The sequence below is a fragment of the Pagrus major genome, chromosome 20 (genome assembly GCF_040436345.1).
Source record: "Pagrus major chromosome 20, Pma_NU_1.0".
Classification (NCBI taxonomy): Eukaryota; Metazoa; Chordata; class Actinopteri; order Spariformes; family Sparidae; genus Pagrus; species Pagrus major.
In genome coordinates this window covers 24,758,260-24,779,260 of record NC_133234.1, presented here as the reverse complement: position 1 = coordinate 24,779,260, position 21,001 = coordinate 24,758,260, and the positions used below count along the sequence as shown (strand labels likewise).

Genomic DNA, 21,001 nt, shown 5'->3' with positions numbered 1-21,001 from the left:
ACTATTCAGCCGGCGTTGCCCTCAGTTTAATGCGTTTTTATTCGCCATGACAGAAAATCCAGACACAATCCCGAGTACGGTGTAAAAACAACCTTTATCTGAGGTCAAAGGTTCATTATCATGCAAAAGCGGCATAAATCACTCATCTGAGAGGATTCGCCTAAAGTCAGGAAGCAACAGTGAGCAAATGAAAACAAACTGAAGATTTCACGGTTCGAACGCTGCAGAAACATGATTGAATTTAAAGTATTTCTTCATCTGTTAGCTTGATTATTTTCTTTTGAAAGATATTCCAAGCTTGTTGTGTGCAATCTTATTTTCTATAATATCATGTGCGACACTGGAGCCTAAAGACCGATGGCGTTAAGGAGGTTTTTAAAGGGGTTGTTTTGACCTTTTTAAAGAGGGAAATGGGGAAAATTATCTACAGCTCTTGTTATTTCAGAAATGAATTCTCCAACTTCTTCTCAATTATGAATTCTCACCCCGGGGCAGGCATTTGTACCTGGCACTGTTCTCATTAATGAGGGACCTGATTTAATTGACTGTGTGCTGCAGACTGGGTTTGCGAGCGTCCGTCTGACACACTAACCTGCAACCACTCATGCATACACACATATTCACACGCCCCAGCGTCGAGGTTCGACCTGCGCCGTGGCCCCGGGGAGCGTCCTCTGCCGTGAGCTGTGCTGTATGCAAATGAGGGGCCTCTGTCACACAATAATTGCTTTGTGTTTCACAGGAAGCACACAGTTGCATGGTGGGAGCTGAGTTTGGTTTTGTTTTTCACATTGATTGGAAAGTGCATAATAAATTATTGTTCATTATGGGTGTGACTCTGCTATTTTTATGCTGTGGTTGACAGCTGTGCTGCAGGGGGTGAAGGTGCTGGTTATGTGATCAAACCTCCAATCACTCGTATGGTTTCACCTATAGTTGATTAATTTCTCAATCTGTGTCAACTACATGTTAAACATTCCTTTGGGTTGTGTTACACATAAAAATAATTCCTCTGAGATAAAAATGACTTGTCAATGTTCAGAAAATTGTGATTTTTCATGCAGTATTCCATCTTTAGGACATATAGTTTCATTGTTGTAGTGCCGGTAACTTTAAAGAATATGTAGGCAGCGGTGTAAATGGGTTATGAAGCAGATCCTTATCTGTTTGGGTGAGTTGTGCATCAATCAAGGCCGTTATAACTACACCTGGACACAGCCATGGAGGTGAAGTCCTATTCATTTCTATGAAAGCTGCTCAGTGGTACATGAAGCCGAAATGACTCGACATTGTGGGGCCCATAGAGTGTGCACAATAGAGACCTCTACCGACTGAGCCGGCTAACTTCTGCTTTAGCGCCCGGCTAACTAGAATGGGGATAAAATTATTTAATCATGCCGCTCTTCTAAAGTTTCCAGATGTTATTGGACCGAATGGCTCAAAATTCTCTGAATCCAGCTCGTTAAATGTGATTTTTTTTTTCTGGTTTCTTTACACCTTTATCACAGTTAACTCAATATCTTTGGGTCGTGGACAAAACGAGACATTTGAGGACGTTATCTTGGGCTTAGGGAAACACTGATCGCCATTTTTCGCCATTTTCTAGAGATTTTGTAGATCAGACAACTAATTTTTAATTGAGGAAATAATCGACAGATTAATGGACGATGAAAATTGAAAACTATTACTACTAGCAGTAGTAGCTGTCGTATTTTGAAAGCATCTCTTCTGTATTTTCTGGCTCTCAGGTCCCTGGAGTGTTTTTTGTCCTGCTGCTTGTGCTGATTCCACAGTTAGATATCACTGATGAGCTCTCATGGACTTCCTAATGAGAGTTACTACTGGAGATACTCATCAGTGATCAATGTTTCTCTTTGGTCCGGCAACTTCCTGTGGGTAAATGAGCGTCTGTGTACGGGTGATAGCCTGTTTGCAAACCCCTCTCTCCCTCTCACTGCACTGCTGTCTGTCTCCCTCCCTGCCTCCCTCCTTCCTCTGCCTGCCCCCTCGTTCCCTTCTTTTATCTCCCCCATCTTAGATAAAAGCAAAAGCGCACATCGCCAGGGAACAATTAGTCTCGGCCATCTCCAATCACCATTGCACATCTCAATCTCCCCTCATTTTTGCAACCCTATCTTCCTCTTTTCCAGGCACAGAATTAACCCAAACCGCTTTGGGAAATGCCCAGGCACTCCAACTCTAAAGGCACCTCAGAGTCTATTTTACATTTTATCTCTCGTTTGCATCCGTTAAGCCCTCCGTCTTCCCGGTCGCTCTCTCATATATCATTTTCACTAGTTCTTTTTCTGATATCGCTTAACCCAAGTTTTCCCTTTTTCCTCGTCTGCTTCATTGTGAATTCGTTCTTCACACTGACAGAGACTTCACTTCACAGTGTGACTTTCTGATTAGCCGTGTCTGTGTTTTGGCTCTGCTTTTTTTGATGCCGCTGCTGTGAAGGGGGGCTTTCTTCATGTTTGACTAGCTTAAGGGATCAGATTTTAACAGAACACAGCGCAGTCGGGATGGCAAGGGGCACAATTTCGAACTTGAAAATGCAAGGTAGTGATGTGAGTTGAATCCGACAGATCAATACTGTGTGGTGCTTTATTGAGTCTCCTCCGTCTTTTTCTGTTTGTTATAAATATTTATTCTGTATACAGGCCGCTGCAGCTCAGTTCAATCAAAGTATTGTTTATGAATATGCATTAAGAAGATGCTGGTATTTATGAATATTCATTGTTGACCTATCGAGATGTGTCATGCACTTTTGAACCGCGAACAACTGCTAATATGTTTGTAATATCTCTTCATGTAGCTCTGTGTGTATGTAAACATGATCCATCTGTTTATTTCAGAAGTTTTCTCAAGGATTTCAGTTCCCAGTTCATTTGGTCGACCTCCCTGAAACTAATGCAGTTTTATACAATATGTGTTTTAAAGAGGTGTTGATTCAGCTTTTGGAGGCTGCAGTTACTGGTGCTGGTGCGTGCTGGAATTTTAAACATCAATACAATACCTTGGAAAATATCGGTAGTCGATACCACAGGGACAAATTGACGCTACGTTGAGGGCACGGCAGCATCTAAATTAATTTACTTAATTTTCCTATCTACTGAGACTCAGCTGTCTGAGTTTCCTCAGGTCTGATAGCTCTGAGGGGGATAAGCTTAGCTTCAACAATTACAGATGGCTGTTGGGCCGACGACAGGCCAACACATCATCAACAGCAGTTTACGTTACTGGGCCGTCTTGTTTGATGCTTCATTGATGTAGAAATGGGAACTGTAGCCAACTTGAAAGTCTTTATACAGAAGTGATGCCCCCTAAACGTCGTTTGTGAAAATGGGGTGCGACAATACAGATAATACACACCCAACTATGCACACTGGATCTGGTCCAAATTATCTGCGGTGCCGTGTTCCATTTCCGTCCCTGTCCCTTCCGGTTCTGGAAAACGTTAATAAGCACACTCCACGATCAGCTTTGGTCATTTACATTTCGTGAATGAGGCCCAACAAGTTCTCCCTGAACCCCAAAAGCCCCTTTCCATGACTGTAATCGAGTTAATATCAGCTATGTTACCTTTATCTTTATTGTATCCCAGCTGCTTTGAGACTCACATTTTGTCCTTGACGTGATTGTTGAGGTACTCGTTGTGGCTGTTTGTCACACAGTGTTAGATGTTGTGAGACCAAACTGATAAGCTTTTCTCCAATTTTGACCTGGACATCAGCTGAACTAAGGTTTTTATTAGTCAAATGTATATTTCCGTGGAAATCTGCTGACATCGAGGTCCGTCCAAATATTTTTTTCCCCCCACACATTGGTTTTTAAATATTTCTGTGCCAATGTGAGTCATTTTGGTGTTTGTAATGTACATTGTGCTAGAATCTTTATCGCCACTGATCCCTGAGGAGCAGTGTGCAGCCAACACAAGGCACCTTATGTGACCCTTAATAAAGTTTTAACGCCTTCCCTCGTTCATTCGCTTCAAATGCGAAGTATTTTCCAACCGGCCCTCCTGCTGTCAACCAAAAACCGGTCGTGGATGCTCTGCATGTTCCATCTTTAATGAGTTTTAACACTGTGAGAAAGCAGAGCGAGTGAGACGAGTGACGAGAAGAAGGCAGCACTATGAGTGAGTGAGATGAGGTGGGGCTGTGTGGGCACTGCAGCAGAGCGAGAGCGAGAAAGCACAGCCTGTACCGGTGCGTCGATACTCCGAACAATGAGTATTGAAACTGTTTCTATCTAAAACAATATGAATCGAAAAAATAATATTTTTGACAGCACTAAGTACATTATGCTGAGAGTTGTCTCCAGTACTTTCATCAAACCATTCAGGATTTATCAGTGAGAGTCGGCTAGAAATTACAACAGCAGCATAAAGAAGAATTGCCAAGTCTGCCAGCATGAGAGCGTTCAGAGCTGCAAACTCAGGATGTTTCATTACGTTGCGTACCTGCGTGATAAGATTCTATACCTGACACAACAGAGCAATCTCCTCGTCAAACTAAGCGTGTACTTCCTCGAAGCCTCAGTAACAAATCTGAATCTGTGAGTGAAAGTGAAAAGCTTGTAAATCATCTTCGCTCTCTCACTCTATTTAACTTTCATCCCTTATTTTCCTCCTTCGTTCCTCCGCTTATCAGTCTACCTCCAGTGGATTTGTGGAGCCAAAATTGAAGAACAAAATATCAGGACCATAGATCATTTTGACAGTTTAATTTCAATGCCTGATTATCAGTCAATTTGATAATTATATTATCCAACCATCCAATTAATGTGTTCTATATTTACAATGATCATCAAGTAAGCTCTCCATTTTTGCATCATTTATCAAGGGTGAGATATTAGAACCACGAGGGACCTTGACAGACTGTGCACGAGGCTTTCGGTGATTGAGACAGAAATACCGGTGTGTTGCCGCGCTCAGCGTGTGCATCAGCCTGTGGAGACGTTCTCGCTGGTGTTCCTCAATCCGTTCCTTCACACTCGGCAGAGCGCGTTCGAGAAAACACAGAAGGAGCGAGAGACAAAGCGAAACGGAGTGGAGGCGAACGAATGGTGAAAGGATTTCATGCCTCCTCCTCGGCTTCGCTTCTCTCCTGTCTGCTCTGAGGAGAAAGTGGTGCGCCGTGCCAATGAGTTACCAGTACACAAACACACAGAGCAGGAGACGCAGGAGCAATCTATCATGACTTGATGTCTCTGCTTCTCCTCATCCCTGTTAGCCAGACAACTCTGATGCTCCCAGAGCGAGTCGAGATCACCCCAACGCAAGCAACGAGGGATTAGGTAGCGCCGAACGGGACACGTTCAGAAAAGGTTTTCCATCTGGAGTGTGGCAGCTTGGTGTTTACACGCCAGTGATAATCAAACACAGCAGAGTTTGCTTTTGTCTTACGTGAGATCCTAGCATCTGACCATCGACAATCTGTTACAGTCAGATAGATGTAAGCGCCGAGTGCAGTTCTGTTCAAGTCTCATTCTGATGTTTTTCAGTAGTTTGACAACTCGATGTTTGCTCTTCATCTATGCCCACCTTATCAGGATGAAAGATAAGTTGCCTTGAAATAAATTTGCTTCGCTCTCTTTCTCATCCCCAAAGCTCACACATCTTTTCCTGTCAGTCTTTAGTCTGTGTTTTCATGTGCACATTCGTGCCTCCGGGTTCACGGATATGTGTGGGATTTAAGAGTGGGTGTTCTTTATTCGGATGCTTTTTTGAGGTATTTTCTGATATCGCTCGGTTGAGCAGCGTGATGTCTTAATAAAAAAATAAAAAAGAGGAAAACTTCAGTTAACTCAGTTTCTTTATTCTTCACAGATGACGTGCCTCCCTACTTCAAGACGGAGCCGGTGCGTAGCCAGCTCCACCTGGAGCGCAACAGGCTGGTGCTGACCTGTATGGCCGAGGGAAGCTGGCCACTGGAGTTCAAATGGATCCACAACACCACAGAGCTGACCCGCTTTTCACTGGAGTACAGGTAGAGTCAAACTGAATACATCTGATTGACGGCTACAACGATTGGTCCAATAAATAAATACAAAGCCAGCACACACGCATACATCTGGTCAAATTAATACCAATATCACTTTTTTAAATATTATATATGCAGTGCTGTCATGTTCACTCAACCTTATCTGCTCATGTAGGCCTCGACCCATTGAGTCATCAAGCTTTGACATGTTCTGTTAATCAGTTCTCGGTTTACCTGATCTTTTTATTTTAATTCTACATTTACTACGAGGGATGCAGGATATGGATTTTACAGCCAATCCCAATAGGCCGATAATTACCTGCTTCTCGTGGCCGATACCGATAAGATAACCAATATTTCACTAACCTGTGGTCATGTGGCTCCACCCAGTCGCATCAGTTCGACATGTTAATGCATTGAGCTCATGATGCACTTCTTGGCTCCATTACTGGCTATGATTTCACTACCAATATATAGCTGCCAGTATACATTTCTGATTATTCATCAGGTTGACGTTCATCATGCATTACTGTTTACTACTGTACATTTCAGAAAGCAAACTGTGTAACACTGCAGTAATGCTGCAGTTCAGACAAGTTTAGGGTGTGCAGTATATACAAGAACCTAATAGTTAGGTACACTGAACATACTTCTACTACTAATACTAATACTAATATTTTTGGTAGTTTTAGTATCTTAACATCATTTTATGAAGCAATTGGACTGCTGAATATTCCTCTTTTCAAGAGCCCTTATTAAAAGCATTGAATTTTATCAAAAGGCACGAAGGACAATATCATGAGCGCAAAATTAACATCAGTGTAAAACATCAGTTAATCAATTTCCTTGGCTGAATGAGCCCCGAGTATCTTTACAATAACAAAACTAAATGTTTTAATTAGGTCTGGTTTCCCAGCTGCTCCGTGAAGCCTATGAGAAATAAGAGTATTTCTCATAGAAAGTAAATCAAGGATGAATAATATGCACCACTGTTATGAAGACTCAGGCAGCAGTCAATCATTGCCCATGGCTGTAAAAAAAATCAAACTTGGAGAAAACAAATAATTTAACGGCTGCTCTCTGCGTCCGTCACCTCAAATTAAACACCACATTTCCAATTGATCGTGACTGAACTGCTTCTATCTGCGCAATTAAAGTAAAGTTAACACCTTAATTTAACACCGTTTTTTCAGCCTTCACCGTTTGCTCTCTGTCCCTGTAGTGTGGTGTAGTATTCTGCATGTACATTTTTCTCTACACATCCTAGAATATCTTACTAAATAAAGACGTAGCTCTCGCAGCCTTGCCTTTTCTCTCTTTTCTTTTTTTTTTTTGCTTCTGCCTCTCTGCTTTACCCTCGTGGCTCCGTGACCTCCATCACTCTCTCTGGAGAGGCAAGGCGCACAAGCGAAAAAGCGAGTGAATGAGGGTCAGGGCGAGAGATAAACCGCCTTTAATGGTAACTGGAAGATCTGTAATGTGACAAACATTGCTCTTATCGCAGAGAGCGGTGTGTCTGTGCAGCATGTGTGCAGACAGCAGTGTAAATGAAACACGGGAGGATTGAAGGAAGGCTCTTCGACACACACTTTGCTGATCTTAGCTGTACTGTCGTGGTCATATGTGAGAAGGAGCGTGCACGTGAAAACGTCAGAGGGTGTATGTGCGAGCAACATCAGCCCTGTTGATGGAGTCGGGCCTGTCTCCTGACAGACTCTGGAGACAGATAAGACCAGAGTGGGAACATTGGGGTAGGAAGGGCAGAAGTGACACACACATGTTAGAACAATTGATCACAACACCACTTTCTGTGGCGCCTCAGGGCATCTTTGACTGTGCTATCGGGTGATAGAACGAGTGAAGGCTGCACAGGATCCTGCATGTAGAAGCAAAGTGTGTGTACAGTGTTTTCAACTCGAGGTGCTCAGGCGTGACGTAGGAGGAGGAGTTGGCCCCTGAATAAATTGACAAAGATATCCACAGCGTAGAACGTGCTCCCTGATGAACGAGCAAGCAGAAAATGATGCATCTAATACAACATATTTTACCCGCCGGCATTGATTATGTATCAGCTGAAGCCGAGGCAGTCCATGATTGTGCAGTTATGCATGGTGTAATTAGAAAACATATTGATCTTTGCCCCGTCGTTCATTTTTAAGGTGCTTTTTTGTTTTGTTTGCCACCAGGTAGGCTCTGCTGGGCTCCATTTTAATACTGACTCAAAGGGGTAGAGCTGCTGAAATGAACTGAAATCCAACCGCTCCTGCACAAAGAGACATAAACCTAAGCGCTAACGAATAAGGATATTTCTGCCACTAGGAGTCCCTCAGTCAAAACAATGAAAACTAGAATGGCACCCAGTTGAGAGCATACCTCTGCAAAGGCCCAACAGTCTTTTAAAATCATGATCCATGTATTATTCCCTGAGAAATTAACGAAAATCTTAACACCCTATCTTGCAATGTTAGAGAAAGTTAGACAAATTGTCTCGGAAGGTCACCAAAAGTTAATGTGCTCTATTCTGGGCCGAGACCCGTCCTCCATCCAACCGTCATGGAAATCCGTTCAGTAGTTTTTGAGTAATCCTGCCGACAAACCAACACACAAACAAACAAACGGATACAGGTGATGTGTAGGGATGGGCACAAGCAAAAATGCTGTTCAATAATCACTGGGAACTATTCAATGAATAAGATACTTGTTGGTAATGCGTTATTTCAAGGTGCTAGTAAAAACAATGGAAAAAAAGCCAAAACCATAGTCGCATAAACTATTGACTATCCCTAGCGAAAACACAACCTTCTTGGCGGAGGGAACAAAAGGTATAGTTTGACAATGCCCTGAAGTAGCGTGGGATCGTGCACGTTCAACACCACTGCGTATGAAAATCTATCTTTCTTTAAGTTACAGCAACAGGCAACCAAATAAAACACATTTAACTTCAGTAAAATTACACATTTCTCCGCATTTGAACATTATTGGAAACATTTCTTATCGTGAAAGAACACAGCTCAACAACAACAGACATTTGAATGTAAAATATTACATATTACATCTACATCCTGTTTCATACACCACAAAAGGGAACAAAAGATACGATCTCATGGTTAAGTGCAATATTTGTGCCTCTTCACTTTATTTTCTTGTGTATTGTTGGCAGCTTTCTGCATGTGAAAAGCCTGTTGTTGTGTTGTTGTTGTTTGTGTGTGGGTTGTGCAGTGCTCCTCGTTGCTCGAGTCGCCCTTTCCTCTGTGCCAGGAGAGTATTTGAGCAGAGCAGACCCCCATATTAATGAGGTTATGGTAGAGGTCCCCAGTGCTGAGTGCTGCTTTAAATATTGACACCGTGCGACTTGACCTTGTGTCCTCTGGCAGCCGATCAATACTGCAAGGTGTGCTTGTGTGGGCATTACTATTCAACATGTAGGTGTGTGTGTGTGTGTGTGTGTGTGTGTGTGTGTGTGTGTGTGTGTGTGTGTGTGTGTGTGTGTGTGTGTGTGAGAGAGAGAGAGAGAGAGCTGGAAGAGGTAAGAGAGTGGCACAGTTTTAGTGATCTGCTGAAGGAAGTGCGACATTTTGGGGAGAACAGGCTCAGCATTGACTGCTGTCACATAACAGCAACATCACCTATAGTATCCGAGTGCCAACCACACACACACACATATATATTTCTACTGTTTGGCTGGCTTCCTGCTTTCTTTCTTACCTAAATAATCATTTAAATGATTGATCTCCAAATTAAAATTCAATTTAATTAAGATTGAAGATTACATCCAGTAGCATTAAGCATTTTTTTTAACCCATAAGCCAGCGAATTATCCCACACACGATCCTTCAGTAGATCAAAATTGTGTATAAATACACAGAGTGGCACCGCGGCTTCCTATCACATGACCAGGAAAAACCTCTGGGGCGTTTACCTGGCATATGTCCCCGTCACAAGTCTTTATGCTGCCAATTAACCTAGAAACTTAATCAAGAGAGTTAATTATTAATCAAACCTCAAGAGTCCTTTTTGTTTGTCAAGTCGTTTCTCTGCTTGCGTCGATGGAGTGTAACCTCTGTTTCCTCGAGGGAGTAGTTACCTTTTTTCCCCAATTTTCATATTGTAATGAGAGGAACAGACAGCTTAAGGTAATCTATTCAAAAAGTCAGTCACAGAAGGAGTAGCACGGTTGACAGTTTCTCGCTGATTGACTGTACGTCACCGTCCTGTCTCGTTGTCGACTTTTGAGGAGTTAAAATTAGTTCTACGATACAATCACAACAAAACAAGTGCTTCTTCTTTTTTTGGGCAACTTTGCTTTTCACCATCGAAGCAGAAGAAAAACAGAAAATGAAATAAATTAACATTTTGACAGCTATCATAATAGAGTGTCACTTCTGTCTCTCCAGTAATGTGTTCAGAAATAGGCCTCTAATACTTTTGTATCAGTGCTGTCAAGTTCCCTTTATAATCCCATTCAAATGTCATCACTTACTATTTTTAATGCTCATGCACCGTTACACTGTATACGCAGGCTCATGCACTACCAGCTCCATAATCAGCATGTGGTTGTTATACAGTCCGTCCGTCTTGTTGAGCAATTATTAAAGTTGCTGTGTTGTCGTCGTTTAAGCGTTTCTTTTACTGCATGAGGACGGGGAGGTTAGACATGTGTTACTGACCAAACACTCTGTGTGTGTAATAACTCAGTTACAGCAGCTTTGAGCTCAGACACTAGTAGGCCCTGTGATGAGGAGATGTTGTACAGTTAGAGGTTAACATTAGCACATTCAACGTGAGGTTGTGATTCAGAAAACTTTATTGTTCACCAAACGTGACAAAGGCACATTGCTTCAGAGAGAGAGAGAGCACATCGCCCCGTGGTATCACCAACCTTCCTGCTAATGTAGCGCTACGTTGGCTACCCAGCTCACCACAAGCGCTTCATCCAAGCACTCCTCAACGGGCTGGCGGCAATTTACCATCAGAATAAAAAAAGAAGTATTTATTTCTTACAATTCGAGTTACATTAAACTCTAACTCTAACTATTTTTAGGCTATGTCGCGAAACCCAATATCTCAGTATTTTGAAATCTCCTCAAAAGCACTTCCTAAGTGCTGCTAGGACTGCTAGCAACAAAAATCAACAGCAGTGTTGCACCAAATGCTTCATATTGCAACAATACTGTAGGGATGACTATTGGTACTTTCACAAAATATTAACACAATGAGAAATAATCATCAGTCAGGTGAACAAAATGACAAAAAGTAGGTAAAGAACAAGTAGAACAGTCCGGTGATGCTGCCTTTAAAACCAGGAAGAGACGACACTTAATGCCATCATGATAAAACAATATCTGAAATCTAAGATGATGTATTGTCTCATATCATAACGGTATAATATCAATACATTACCGAGCCCTTGTAAAGAGTTGCAGCCTTGTTTTTCCTAAAAATCCCCACTCCATCTTCCCCCGTGTCTCTTCACCCTCTTGATCTCTCTTTCATCCCCCCTCTTTGTTCATCCTGTCTGCCTCAGTCTAATCCACTCATATACGTGAAGTACCGCTGAGCATCCGCAGTTTTTTTTTTTTTTTTTAACAGATATAATTTCATGGTGGCTCTGAACAAATTAACACAGGTTCAATACCATATTTTTCCATGTCTGGGGGACAAGATGACGAGCTGAGCTTGCTAACTAGATGGAAAAGGAAAAGCAGGGGGGCAAAGTAGAGGGTAGATGACGGCGTGTTTTCTATGTGTGTGTGTGTGTGTGTGTGTGTGTGTGTGCAAATTGATGTCTGCTTTTTAGACCCCACACACACCATCGAATATTCTGATGTTGTGATGCATGTGATTGAGCTTCAAACCATTTCATTTCCGTGAGTAGAGTTAGTTCCAAACTTAATTGAAAGCAGTGGTTTAATGTTTGAGTTTCTATTTTTTCCGCTGATTGATTCTCTTTCTGTATGTTTACTGGCTCCAACCCTTAATTATGTGATATAATCTCAGCCAAAAATAGAAATTAAATAACGTCGAAAGCAAAAAAAACACCTTTTTATATTCATCTGATTTTGGCTGCCACAAACAAGCAGTTTGTCATAAACAATTCTAAACGTCCTCAAAGAGCAGAATCCTCCACAACCGCACAAATTGGAGACGGTTAAACTGTCTTGCTTTATAAATAACCGTCACACACAGCCCGAAGAGTTTGCTCGTTAGCAGGTTGGAACCAGCACGATGTCCCACGTGTTTTATGTTTGGATCAGAAGGAGGGTTAAGGTGCATGTTTGGAAAATGAAATGGAACAAAGAATAAACAAAATTTGCCCAGTAACTCACTTTCATTGATATTTTCCATACGCGTCCTCCAATTTGTTTGTTTTCTTCAGTTTGGCAGACAAATTCATGCACTGCTCCGACGGCTGCGGCTCATTTCCAAACTCCATTGTTTCACTGAGTCGAGTTGAATTTAAACTTTTCTTTTCTTTCTCTATTTAATGTGTGGCAGTTCCTCTACACATACTCTAATTTTCTTTCTCGAAAGGCTCTGCCGTCAGGCTGTGAAGAGCCCTTACATTGCGAATAAAGCAATAAATGTAAAAAATAAATCAAATGAATATTAAAACATGCAGAGCCACTTCACTGGGTGAAATGAGAGTATCCTTGAAGAAAAACCCCTGCTATTATACAGTCATGTACGATTGTTTCCATGTAGACTTTAACAGAATGTGAGTTCACAGACTTTCTAGTGGACGAGGAACAGAAATTGATTCAGTTCCATCAGATTATAAGATTGAATGGCTCAGTGAGTAGGATTGTATATAATCACCTGAAACTAAGAATGGTTTTGTTTTGGTTACCTTGCTCCTCGTTTCCACACAGTTTCTATGGTGTCCACGATGTCCAACATCCACTCAACCCTCCCGATTTTCCCGGGAGACTCTCGTTTTTTAATTGCCCTCTCACAGGTTACCTCCCGAGGGTCACAATCCTCCGGTATTACTCCTGATTTATGAAAATTTTTGACACTTTTTTTTCCTTTTTAATTATCATGACCTTTGTCGGACACTGAACAGCGTGTAGTCTGCTGTTCTGCTCTGCCTCGTCCTCCTCAATTGGCAAGAAGTGGAGAAGAGAAAGCATATTTCAACAAATTACAGACCTGGAGTGAATAATTCCTGTTTCTTACGTAAAGTTTTAAAGTAGAAGGGGCTGTAAAATTGGCCACGTACATTTTTTCGTCAATCGAGGGGAGTTGCACAGCGTCAGTCCTCATCGAGAGGCTAACAAACATTGGGTCCTGACATGCACTGAAGCTAGAAACTAATAAATGAAAATGAAAAGTTCTACATTTTACTTCATACCACAGATTAATGTATCTTCTGCGAGTTTCATGGCCACCGTAGGTTCCCCTACACGAGTGGAAGAGGAGATTGAGGCGATAAGTATCCAGTTTGTTGGCAGTCTGCTAGATGCCACTAAATCCTACACACTGCTCCGCTAACTTGATAGTGATATCCACGTTCATGTTGTCTCCATGTTAGTTCTAATGAGATCAGCGATATTCTTGCTAAGGAGAAGGAGTACCATGAAAACATCCAATTACAGGCAGAAAACTTGCCTGTACTTGACTCACATCATGTCAGCGACAGAGCCAGCCAGAAAGCATCTCTCTCTCTCTGGATGACCTTAATGGATTCCCCTCCGTAACTGAAAAAAACGTCCATTTTCTATCTGCCTTGCACTTCTTTTTCTCCACAGCCCCCAGATACAATAGATTTTTTTTACCTTTGTCTCAACATCCTTGCACTCGCTCATGCCCTGTTTCTTTTTTTTCTTTGTGTTGTTTTGCAGCAGAGTGGGGTGAGTGAGTGTCAGAAAGTTCAAGTGAAAGAGGGAAAAAAAACAATGTTTGTTTTATTGTGCACCTTTAGTTTGTTTGTGTATGATTGTGTGTCTTAAGTTTCAGTGTCGTTGCACCGTCAGCAGATATAGCTGCTTTTCTAAAGGGTGATAATAAAACACAATAGGCACAAGGACAGCTGATTCCCTGTTCCTGGTTCCCTTTCACTCGTGACTGTGTGGACAACAACATGGTTTGCGTAACACTGTGCCTACAGTTCGATACAGTACAATAGAAACATACTGGTGAGGCTCCTAAACGTTTAGCGCTGACCTACATTCAAATGGGTGCTGGCAGGGATGCTGCCGTCTGCAGGCTTCCCTCCGATTAAAACAGACCCACACAGTATTCCTAAAGAAAATGTGTGGCTGCTGGTTTTTAGTCTCATACAGCGGTCGCAATAAACCACATGTCACATTTTATACAAAAGGACCCAAGACACACGCAGAGGCAGGCAAGTAAAGGAACAAAAGGGCTGGCAACAAAAAGGGCTGGCAAAGGAGAATAACAAAGTAATACAAAAACTAAGAACAAACCAGAAAAACACAAGGAGCAGAGCAGGAACATAGGGAGCACACGAGGACCGGAGAACAGACGAACCGACCAAGAATGAGAATTAAACTAATGGGAGGAGGACACTGGGAACGCTAACGGGGCTGATGTGAGCACAGGAACACAGGAGGGAAACAGGACACCGGGAACACAGGTGAGCAGGAAGTAGAAAGTGTCAACACGACACGAGAGGATATAACTACAAAATAAAACAGGAAATCAACAAACCAAAAAACCAAAACCATGACACCACGTGTGTCAAAGATGGATAGAGTAGTGATCCAATGAAGTACCCACTTCATACAGCTTTAGTTACTTGTTACTTTTCAGATTACATCTTTTCATACACTTCCTGTCCAGCGAAAAAACCATGAATCTCTCTTTCAAAATAATTCTTAGATGAACTCATCACAAAGCTGAAAACAAGCCTGTTTCTCTGAGCTCATGAAAAGTTTATTTTTTAGAGATGAGTGGTTCTCACAGGACAGACACATCATGATCTTACTGAATGTGAGGAATTGATGGAGATGAAACAAACAAACAAAATAAAGCTCGACCTTAAACATCTAAAGGCAGTGAAATGCAACATTGCACATTAATGCAGCTTTGATATTAATCAAAAAACATCAGATATATTAGCAAAACACTAACAGGGACCATTTTACTGCATAATGTGTATTTCTCTTTTTGATAGTTTGTGTTCATCTTGCTGATAATGCTTACTAAGTAGCTCAGGGATCTGATACTTCTTCCACCACTTGTTGCTTGTCACTCACCAACCGGAGTGGCTGATTAAACGTCTGGTCACAACTATCAAACTCCTTCTGCTGCAGCGAACTATTCTCTATTTGAAAATGTGTGACAGTGGTGCTGATGTGACACCACAACAACACACGCTCTCTTTTTTACTCAACAGAATATACTAATCTTTCAATGCATCAGCACAGGCGGCTGCACAAGAATTGCACAAACTCTTGACTCTTGATTGTTTCTATTCTGTTACCAATATCGGAAATGCCGCCGACGCTGCCAAAAATGCAGGTATCTATATCGGCGAGTATGCGAGTCTATGCACTGATCCGATACCACGTCATTTATAAACGGGACCCTGCTACTTCCCAGTTAGCTCCGTTAGCTCTGCAAGTAAATGAGTCCCGTGAGTAAGTTTTAAGGTTTTATGGTCCTAGATTTATTTAAGTTGCTGCTGCACTACTGTTTTAAACTATTGTCCTAGATTTCTTTTTTTGTTGTTGTTCTTTTTATGTTATGACCGACTGTCAAAATAGATAATAAAAGAATGTTATATGGCAATCATATGACATCCATACAGGGTTCAGTAGTATATACGGTTGTTAAAAGAAAAAAACTTGTTATTGGCCAATACCCAATCCCCAGGTATTAGAATCGGCATCTGGAAGGAAAAAATGAATATCAGAACATCTCTACTTTCTAAGAATATGAATATGAATATTCCCTTTGTCATGGAGTCAAACTCTCTTTTATAGTGGTAATCCATCAATAGGAATCTTGAACCTTTTGGGGATTTTTTAGGTCCAACATGACCTTAAAATAAAGGCATTTAAACCATTTAAAAGAGATTGCCTTGGAGGTTTCTTGTTATTTTCATGTCTAGATGTATCTCTATTCAAAGAGCACCTCTAACAGACTTCATTTGAGTCCAGGAAGTGCTCCTACCCCTAAATTTATTAATGATTAAATGATAACGATTTAATGACAACTCTTGACATGTGATCAGATATCAATCAATCAATGAGCCTGCTCTGCCAGTAAGTGGGTATGACTGCATTGCAAGTTCAACCTGCACCACCCAAGCATATGCATGGACCTATCTGTATATCTTTCATACAACAATCATGTGTGCCTCCTTTTAATAAACTAGTGTGAAATCAGATGCGAACAAGTCTCACTGCTTTCAGGACTGCATATACAGGAATGTCTGTGCTGCTGAGGGGAAGTCGGCTTTTCTAGGGTTCAAGTCTGGCTTAGTATATAAAACACAAGATGATGAAGCGGAACAAAGTGACATAAAAAAAGGAGTGACAAAACACAGCTGACAATAGTGTTGTTGAAATTGTCTCCATCAGACAGTTGTCCATCTGTTTTCTCCTGAGAAGGCTCGTGGAGGCCGTCCCTCAGGGCCTGCAAGATGAATTACACACTATTGATTTCCAGTAGCTTTAAGCCAGAAGTCCCCATTACCTGTCATCTGTTGTATGTGTCGGGCATTAAGAAGAGAGAATAAGATCCGAATGAAGACTCTCATCCTATAGAATGTAGAAGGAGACCTCAACGCACGATTCAATAAACTTTCAAAAAGACATCCTCTCGACAATATGTAGCACGTTATTGATCTGCTGTGGAGCTGCTCTGAGACATCACCTATAGCTGACTGAAGACCTGGAGATGATTGTGTTTCTACCTGTTGCTTTCTGTGATGGATATTTCAAGTCGTCGCGATCAGATAATCGTCCTATTAGAGTAATGACACACATCAATCCGGATCCATAAAATTAAAAATAAGCTGTCAAAAGTAATCTTTTTTCCATTTTTTATTGCTTCTTGTTTATGTGATACTGAATGCACCAAGCTGCTGAGGTCTCCTCACATAGTGAACTCATTAACGAAAGTAAAGTGACATCAAAGTGTTATAAAAAAGGGTTATGACCTCTTCATAGACGCCAAACAATACAGAGAGAATTAAAAAAAGAGCATCATTACTGCTTTTATTACGAGCTGTAAAACGGTTGTTGCGTGACGTGATGCATCGCATAAAGACGCTCTTTAAGATCAGGTCTCCGATGATTTGTTGTGTTTAGCAGAGAAAATTACATTAGCTGAAATTATAGAAGTTTTTCTCTTTTAATGACAGCAGTTGCATTCATGCCAGAGATAAAAGATGCGAGCGCCTTTGTCGGCTCAACCCAGATTTATGATGTATCACGATTTTACTGTCAGGCAGGTGAGGCATAATTACTATGTCGTCAGGATGTGGGTGTGGGGGGTTATAATCTCACTGTATAACCAGCAATTTAAGTAAAATGTTATTGGAGCTAATCTTCGGCGCAGGTAGGGATGTTATTATGGGGGAACACTCGCTGTAAAAGTGCACCGCAGCCATCTTTAATCAGAGATTATAGTTTTGCCAATCATTCCCCTACCATCCCTCCGTCATGTCGTTCTCCGAGCCACTTCATCCCCGGTCACTCCTCCCCTCCTTCTCATGTCCCTCTATCCGTCTCCCTGCCACTCCTCCATCTAATCATTTCTCCTGAGTGGGGCTAATTAAAGGGGATCTGACGGAGCGCGCTGACCACAGGAACATCAATCAATCTCTGTCCAACACAGCGAGGCCCCCGCTGACTCCCCCCAACCTGCTGCCAACGCGCAAAGCTCCGCAAAAGGTTAATTGTATTCATTATATAAGGGACAGAGCGAAAGATGGAGACGGGGACAGAAAGAGAGAGAGAGTGAGAGAGAGAGAGAGAGAGAGAATACTGTCTAAAGTCACCCTGAAGGTTCTGGCTCTAGGGGTGAATTCTTGGTAAGCGTCGGCGAGGTTAAACTTGGATCACCGACACCACCTGTCAGCTCCTAATGTCTGCTTCTTCTCCACCCAAACATGTGCTGCGAGGAACGTTTTTTCTCTCTCCTTTTTTGTCATTTGCAACCCTATTCCATCATCTGTTCACCTCATCTCACTTCCATTTATGCATAACACATAAGCGTGATTGTATTAATTTAGTTGATGGAACATATGAAAGGAGTCACACATCATTAATGAAGCCTCCTGATTAGTTGATTAAGCTTTAACAGACTTTGGGCTAAAACTCATTTAGTCCTTTGGGTCCGACCGATGCTGTCACTAATGAGGTTTGATACAGCTTCATTTTTTTGTTTTTTTTGTTTTTTTTTTGTTATGGATTTGAACAGGCTTCCAACACATCCAACCATTTTGTTATTGCAGCTCTCGCTTCCATTTGTTAGCAGCCACTTCCAAAGCACGGAGGCAGCTTTCCAGAAACGTTGATCTGATGTTAATGATGTAGCGTATTAGCCTGGTAATCAGACTGCTTCTTCCAGTGTTGTCTAACTCTTTTCACTGAGCCTGATATCATGTTCATGTTGGAAGGTTTCATTCTTGGAGGAGGATTGTTGTGTTGTGATTATCCCTGAAAATTTATTCGTTATCCATCTGATGTCGACGAATAAGCGGTAATTTCTCAGAGAAGCTCCCTCGATATTTTAAAGGTTTCAAATATAAGAAATGTGCTGATTTCGGCTTCATGAAACACATTATAAACAACCTTTTTCCCATCTCCATTCACCTTGGAAGTAGGTGTAGTTGTGCCAGAAACCCCTACTCTTCTTCTACATGTTACATGTCTACATGTTTAAATTGCCCCTCGGGGACAAATAAAGTGTTTTGAATTGAAATGTTATTTAACTTCCAACAATCCATTTTTCATGGGGGTTGGTCAGTAGCTTGCTATATAGAAAGATGACAATCAGATACAAAGTTCTGATTGGTCAGTTATGTCTCCAAATGGACAATAAGCACAGCACCAGGCCTATTTGAATATGTGTTTCAGAGGTCTGGACCCACACTACTCGCAAGGTTTCGCATTAATGTTTCCCTTTTCATGCGAGTGGCAGAGCAAAACCAACAGGTGGCTGCTATGAATATCAAGTCAGTGATCTTGCACATTGAAATGTGGCCAGAAATTGAGTTTCCTGACACATATGAGACACATCGAATGGTGACAGATTAAAGAAAAACCTGAACTGAGAGGATAAACAAGAAGAAATGTAGGTGTTTCCATACAGCGCAGGAGGGGTTTCAAGCACCATCATCAAAAACACCAAATGAGAGACTATCTTTTGAATGAATGTTTTTTTGGGATGTTGGTTTTGCCTTTACTTTGTCACCCATATATATATATCTATATTGGATCATATAACAGTCAAAATTAGATAACATTACTCTAACAACTCTAAGGATGTCTGGTACTTTAGAGCAGGATTTTTGGTCAGCTTGATCACGACAGTTTCCCGGGTTGTCTGTAGGCAGGTCTGTTAAAATATTTAGAATTTGCATTAAGTTTTAATTCTGTAAACTATGTGTGTGTTTTAGCCTCTTAAAAGGTATCATGTTGTACTTGCCTCTTCTCTCTTTGGCTGTTGGCAGTCTCTAAACACTTTTTAAATGTTTCTGTTAATGTGCTGTATATTCAGTCGACCGCAGGTCAGGATTGCTGTTTGTTTATCCCACATCACACACAAATATTAGTGCTTATGGCTCGTTATGTTCCTCCCTTGTCCTCGATTGTGGTTTTATTTGTTCAGGTATTCAAACTTTCCGGTAAACAGCTTGTTGAGAGCTCTCCTGAACTTTTGAATTGCCCTCTTTTACTTCTCAAACATTTATTCCTGCAAAAATAGAAGCCAGTAAACGAAAGGTTAAATCACACAAACAACATTTTAAACAAATTGCATGCGGTTACTATAGAAACCGTTACATCCCATCACTGAAGGTTACGTTCAGACACTCTGTCTGGCACTGCGCAAAGCACTTTTGAGCAACATATCATGCGGGAATGTGACAGCAAAGATGGCAAGCAGCACACTCATAGTGACAAGTGTTTCACCTCCCACAAGAAGTATTTATTTTGACAAGAATGTGTTTCGCTAGAGTGACTCGAATTAAACATGTACAACTCGCTGTAGGCTAATTCACAACTTCTACATGTTGTGCCGCCATCTAACATGCCATTAGAGACTGCACTGAGACTGTGCAAGCACTTTAACAGTTGGCCGCTCCGTGTATCTCCCACTGTGCTGCCATTTATTAGTTATTATTGGAAGGCTGTTAAGAAGCTGATGCCTGGTGTTCTCAGCAGTCTGGATGCCTGATCTCTAAAATGAATTACTCGAATGACTCAAAATAGATGGCATCCATTCTGTATCTCTCATGGATACACCCCGGTGTATTGTAGATATCGAAAAGAGGCATGCATGAACATTGATCACTGATGAGTATCGACAGGAGTCTGGTCCCTGAAGCCAGTAGCCAATAGTTGTTAGTTCACAAGTGTTACATAGCTGTAGACATACAATTACACAAGCATCCTTGTTTTCATTGCTTGAGGGGACATTTATTTCCTGGACCGTTACGATAACCCTGAGAGCTACTTCCCAATCCCTGAAAAATACCTCCCTGACCCTAGGAACTACTTCCCCAACCCGAACCTTAAGAAATACTTCCCTAACCCTGAGAACTAGCTCCTGAACTTTAAAAACTACTTCCCTGATACTAAGAAGTACTTCCCTGACCCTGAGAACTGCTTGCCTTATCCTTACCCTAACCCTTGCCCTAACCTTGACCCAAGTCCTCACCCTCAGATTTAATGACGTACGTTATGGGGTCCAGCATTTTGGCCCCCTCAAACCTGTCCGACCCCACACTGTGAGGGGGGCTCCTGCTTTTAGGACTCCACAAATATAGCAAAAACTAGACCCCACACACACGTTAGTCATTAGAGGTTCAGTTAGCA

General features: G+C 41.6%; 1 protein-coding gene across 1 annotated transcript in view; it reads left to right on the top strand.

The window, feature by feature from the left end:
- sdk2b (sidekick cell adhesion molecule 2b) overlaps positions 1–21,001 on the top strand; it is a 283,107-nt gene that overhangs the window by 188,110 nt on the left and 73,996 nt on the right. Inside the window, exon 2 of the mRNA XM_073489748.1 lies at positions 5,834–5,993. Coding sequence (XP_073345849.1) covers positions 5,834–5,993 — 160 coding nt within the window. The remainder of the gene's footprint in view (positions 1–5,833; positions 5,994–21,001) is intronic.